The sequence below is a fragment of the Mesoplodon mirus genome, assembly GCF_964341445.2.
Source record: "Mesoplodon mirus genome assembly, chromosome: 4".
NCBI lineage: Eukaryota > Metazoa > Chordata > Mammalia > Artiodactyla > Ziphiidae > Mesoplodon > Mesoplodon mirus.
Window position 1 is genome coordinate 20,059,408 of NC_138979.1, and position 5,444 is coordinate 20,064,851.

Consider the following 5,444-nt stretch of genomic DNA (forward strand, 5'->3'; position numbering starts at 1 on the left):
CATGGTACTTTCCTTTATAAACAGAGGAACTACTTGAACAAAAGGAATAGTTATCATACACATTTTCTAAAAGTAGAGATGAAAGGAATTACTCAATTTCACAACTTGTAATTATTAGTAGAGGAAGTACTCAATTTTGAAAATCTTATCAACTGGGCATTGACAAGGAATACAGGACAAAGATCAGCACACAATTTTAACTAGGGACAAAAGGGAGAGAATGGGGCCAAAGCTAATGTACTTATTTTACATGGTAATCGCTGAGATTTAATCATTACAAATTTCTTTATGCTAAAATTTAAAGAAGTTTTTTCTGATATGACTTACCTTCCTGACACCACCAGAGTTCCATCATCAAGTAAATAATCCTTCACATTCTGAGGAAGTGGAAGGATGACACTAAAAAAAAAAACCAAAAAACAAAATGCACATACCCAAAAAAAGGGCATCAATTTAAAAGACCAACCATAAGCAGAGAAAAAAAGTTCAAAACTCAATTTCTGACTTACTTGTTCCCTTTATTTTAATATGAAGTGGGAAATGTTAATGATGGACATTTGGTTGCAGCAGACTGGAAATTAGGATAATATGAATAAATACTGTGGTAAACTAAGTTAGGTGCATATAATTACCCCCATTGTCTTGGTGATAAAGAGACAAAAACCAGCCAAATCCAAAGAACTGGACTGAAATCACAGTATGAAAGCAACAAGCTCAGAAGAATTCTGAGTACAAGGGTTATGTGCCTTTAAGAAATTAGAGCCCTGCAGGTATTTGCAGCAACACAGGAAATGAGCAAACAAATCAGAAGATGAACAGCATCTGACCACCTTCTAAGACACGGGGAGGAAGCAGGCTTAAGATGTGGAAACCATTCTTTGGTTGGCAATGAGTGTGTAAGGCTAAGAATTCACGGTATGTTTGGATGTGCATTCTATTAACCTGATCACCAGAGTACACAGCTGCTTACCTGGGCATGCTTCAGTTGAATTGGTTTCAGGCAATAATAATTAAGGAATGGCAAAGCCTATGTGAGAAAACTAGAAAGCTGCATGGGAAGGCATCAAATGCCTAAATAAATAAATGAATAACCTTTACTCTTTATATTTGATATACAAGCCTCATTTACCATCATCTTGTTGTCTATTTAATAATCACTGATCATGTTATAAACATTCACTTGTATTACTGTTTATTAAATACGTTTTTTTCTTTTGGGAAAAAAAAAAGGAATGGCAAAGCCATACTTGATATCACTTGAAAAAACATATGGGATAATTTGGTTTTTTATTCTGTAATAATCATCAAAAATCCTGCCACAGATACCTAAAATGCTATTACTTTGATCTTGAGGCATGTATTTTTCAAAAACTGAAAACGATTTTGGCCTGCTTTCAGAGAGACCATCATTGACTTATAATAGTATGCTTCATTTATTTATTGAATAAGTTTTTTGGCACATTACAGATGAATTTTGTGCACAGGAAGGATTATTCACGAGCTACTTCAGTTTTAGAAATTAATATTTGATTTATCAAAATTACAATTTCACATTCAAAAGCTTACTTCTTCTTCAGGCTTTTAAGTTCAACTACCAAAACTTATTCTTCTATTTGTAAATCTGCTAAATTTTAACAAAATTTCAAGTGAGTCTTTGAAACTTAAAAGTTGCTTTAAATTTTTTAACTCTTGTAAAAATAATCTATTCAACTTTCTTTTTAAATATGTCAATTGTCTAATTACAGGTAAGCCTTTCCAAGTATTTAACTCTTACAAAACCAGTGAATTAAACTGTAAGTACAGTGAATCTAAGGTTCTTGCAAACATTCCAATTGAAATTGAAAAACTTAAAAAATTTTCTTATATCTTTTAACGTATTACAATTCTAAACCAATTACACAATTTAAATTGGAAACACAAGGCTAACCTGTTATACATATGCCAATTGTTCTCAAAAAGGCAAATTCTTAAGGATATTAACTAAACTTAACAGGAGAAAAAACCCTCAAGTTTGAATTATTTCATCACCTCTATATATAATTCTAGCTCTTCCTGGGGTTAAAGATACTTACCCAACAATGTCATCCCAAGAGAATTAGACATGACCTTCCTAAGAGAATTTGAAGTTTACCTTCTCATGGGCCTGAGACTGAGAAATATCGGCAGGGATGCTGGTTCCTGGACATCTAGGGTGATTTTCCTGACCACAATAAGAGCAGAGAGAGCCCTCTTCTATGTCAATAACATCTCTTGAGTCCCCAAATCGATGATTTCCGAGTTCACGTCCCTTGTTTCTGAGTTACACTAATTCTCAAGTCTGATGTGAATCCTGACTTTCCCTCCAGGTTGCATCATTCCTTGACTGGATTTGAAACATCTACTTACTGTTTGATTCCATTGTGAATTCTCTGCATATTTTTCCTATTTGGAGGGTCTACAACTCTTACGTGTATGAGCCTCTCCGAGTTAGATTCTGCATCGTTCTCATGAGTCCCTGAGTCCTGCTGTCACAGTTCTAAAGTCGCCCTAATGACGTGACCTTGCATTATGTTACCTAAGTCATGGAGAAATCCTAGATGACTCCGTTAAGAACTGAATGCCTAGGAGTGGGAAAGGATACAAAAGAAAAAAAAATCACAGTACAATATGATAAGTACTGTACCAAGTGCAGATGTACCAAAGGCCACCAAAATTCTGAAGAAAAGGGAACCATGCCTGAGAGACTGAGGCCATAAACAAGTCATGGCCAGGCGTATTTGACCCAAAGCTACTGAGGCTGTCGGAAAAGAGCTTAAATCAGTCACCGAAATCCACGATGCAGGCAAGACTCCATGAGGCCTGAACGAAAGATGTAAAAGATTTAATGACAAAGTACCTATCCCATCAAGTCGATATAATTCTATACACAAAGACAAGCTAATCTAATGGAATGGAGGTTGAAGGGGCCTTTAAAAGATTACTTATAGGGCCTCCCTGGTGGCGCAGTGGTTGAGAGTCCGCCTGCCGATGCAGGGGATACGGGTTCGTGCCCCGGTCTGGGAGGATCCCATATGCCGCGGAGCGGCTGGGCCCGTGAGCCATGGCCGCTGGGCCTGCGCATCCGGAGCCTGTGCTCCGCAACGGGAGAGGCCACAACAGTGAGAGGCCCGCGTACAGCAAAAAAAAAAAAAAAAAAAAAAAAAAAAGATTACTTATAACTTTCATATTTGAAGAAAGAAACATTTAGAAAGGAGAGTGGATGGCCCAAAGTCATCTAGCTACTTATTCTTAAGCCTGAGTCAAAGTTCTAGAACGTGTCAAAAAATGATTCTATATTCTTTTCTCCATAATCATCTCTGAACCTTGATTAATAAACACCAAATAATAAGGCTGAGTCAATAACCAGAATATGGTTTCTCAGCATTAAAGCTGACAATGACAATGACAAACCTAACACAACTCCACCAGAATGACCTGGGTCGTGGAGGGACATCCTGCCATATGTTGGGTTCCAGTGATGATACCACAGAACTAACTAGAGTTACAGTTCAAAGACAGAGGAAAGAATACTTTCAGGCAACACAGCTTAGTTGTGGACCGGTAAAAAAAAAAAAAATCCCACCCCTTGGTTTATTTTTCACTCCCAGCTTCACATGAATGGTACACATTTTAAGTGAACTAAAATTATTTTGCTTCAATGGAGCTTTGATTAAATCAAAAACATTAACAATGGGCAGCTTTTTGTGCTATATGCCAGAAACAGTGGCAAGCATTTTTAATGCTTTATCTCATTTAATTCTCATGACAATCCTACTATTTTCTCAATTTTCCAGATGGGGCTTAGAGAGATTAAGCGATTTGCACAAGATGCTGGTGGAACCAAAATTCCAAGCCAGACAGATGGCCCTGACTCTGGAGTCCAATTCTTAACCATTATACTTTACTGCTGAAGGCAAAGAAAAACTCCGCCAGAGATGACAAAAGGTGCCTGCACACAAAGCACATGGCAGCTTCGAGTGAACTCCGTGTGAAAATGTCTGACAGGCTCACAAATATACCTTCTATCACACCAATACAAAATAAATAATTCTAGCATCATCTCAGACCCTAAGCCTCTTTCGATTATGCAAGATAATGAAGGACTGGCACATCATATAAGAAGATAAAGTCCACTGCTGCTGTTGAAGCTCTTCCTTCTGTTTTGGTGTGACTTCAACCATCTTCAAATGCAAAGCTCCTTCGAGATGCTCTAACCTCCATTACACCCTGGATAACTGGGAGCTGATTCTATGTATGAATAACAGGATAGAAAAGAACTGTCTTTTGAATCATCTCCTTGGGCTAGTCCAAACACTCAGGATCTCAAAAGTTTCCCTCTCTGTATTCACACTGTCTGCACCAAGAAAGAAAAGGGAAGATGCATATCTAAAAAGGTGGCAATCTAGGCCTAAAGGGGGAGTGCCAAAAGACAGAAAATGCTACCCGTGGATACGCAGCTCTTTGATCTATCCGCCTTAGTGTGGGAAAGCCTACCCTTGCACCATGCTCCAGATGTCACAACTGCTTTTGAACATTTGGGGATATTCTCCTAGCTGCCTTGCCTACATTACCTCGAATGACCGGGTGAAGGATGAAACAGTTAATCCTCTGCTCGCCCTGCAAACTGGTCATAGATTCTTTGTTGTGGGCCAGAGAACTAGAAAACAAATCCTGTTCCACTTCTCTTCCAGATGGCTTCCATCCCTAACAACACATAAGTATACTTTATTAATGCTTTCCATCTACACTATCATGTTGGAGCTTCACAATGGAATTTGAGGTTCGGTCTGTATCATTGTTCTCATTTGACAGTGACCAAAAACTATCAAGTCCCCCAGTGGGTTAGTCAGTGGCAAAGCCCAGACTACCCAGTTCTGCTGATCATCTCTCCCCGCTGGCAATTCTAAAGGCAGTGAAGGTGAACTCCCAAGCCTAAACTAGCTTCATCTGCTCCTCAGCCCGCCTCTGACCTTCACTGAGCCACGACACTGCCCTTCTACCTCCCCAGCACCCTCCTTGATGCACAACAGGGGGCACAGCAAACATGGATCGACTTCATCCATCTCCCCACCCGAAATACCACTTAGGAAGTCAAAATCTCGGCCCTGGCGCTCCCATCCAGGCCTGCAGTTTTTTTATGGAGCTGGGAGTCGCTCCAAATTTCGCAATCCCCTTTTGCCCATTGCCCCGGCGTAACCCCTCTCGTCTCACCTCTTGATTGTGAGGCTTCTGAACAGTGGATACCACGCGGAGAACTGACAGTGCAGCACATGCTCCTTCTTCATCCTCCAGCCGCCCCCGCCGCTGCCGCCGCCGCCGCCGCCGCAGCCTCTCCCTCTCCTCCCAGCACCCTCCCGGAACCCTGGTCTCCTGTCCCGGAAGTGCCCGCCGAGCTGGATTGGTTAAAGGACACTTCCGGTCTATAA

General features: G+C 40.3%; 1 protein-coding gene across 1 annotated transcript in view; it reads right to left on the reverse strand.

The window, feature by feature from the left end:
- The window catches only part of CDC123 (cell division cycle 123), a 56,909-nt gene extending 51,539 nt beyond the window's left edge, over nt 1-5,370 (reverse strand). The window contains exons 1-2 of the mRNA XM_082619095.1: nt 5,230-5,370; nt 328-399 (exon numbers count right to left, since the gene is read on the reverse strand). Coding sequence (XP_082475221.1) covers nt 328-399; nt 5,230-5,303 — 146 coding nt within the window. The 5' untranslated portion in view covers nt 5,304-5,370. The remainder of the gene's footprint in view (nt 1-327; nt 400-5,229) is intronic.
- Between the last annotated feature and the right edge of the window lie 74 nt (nt 5,371-5,444).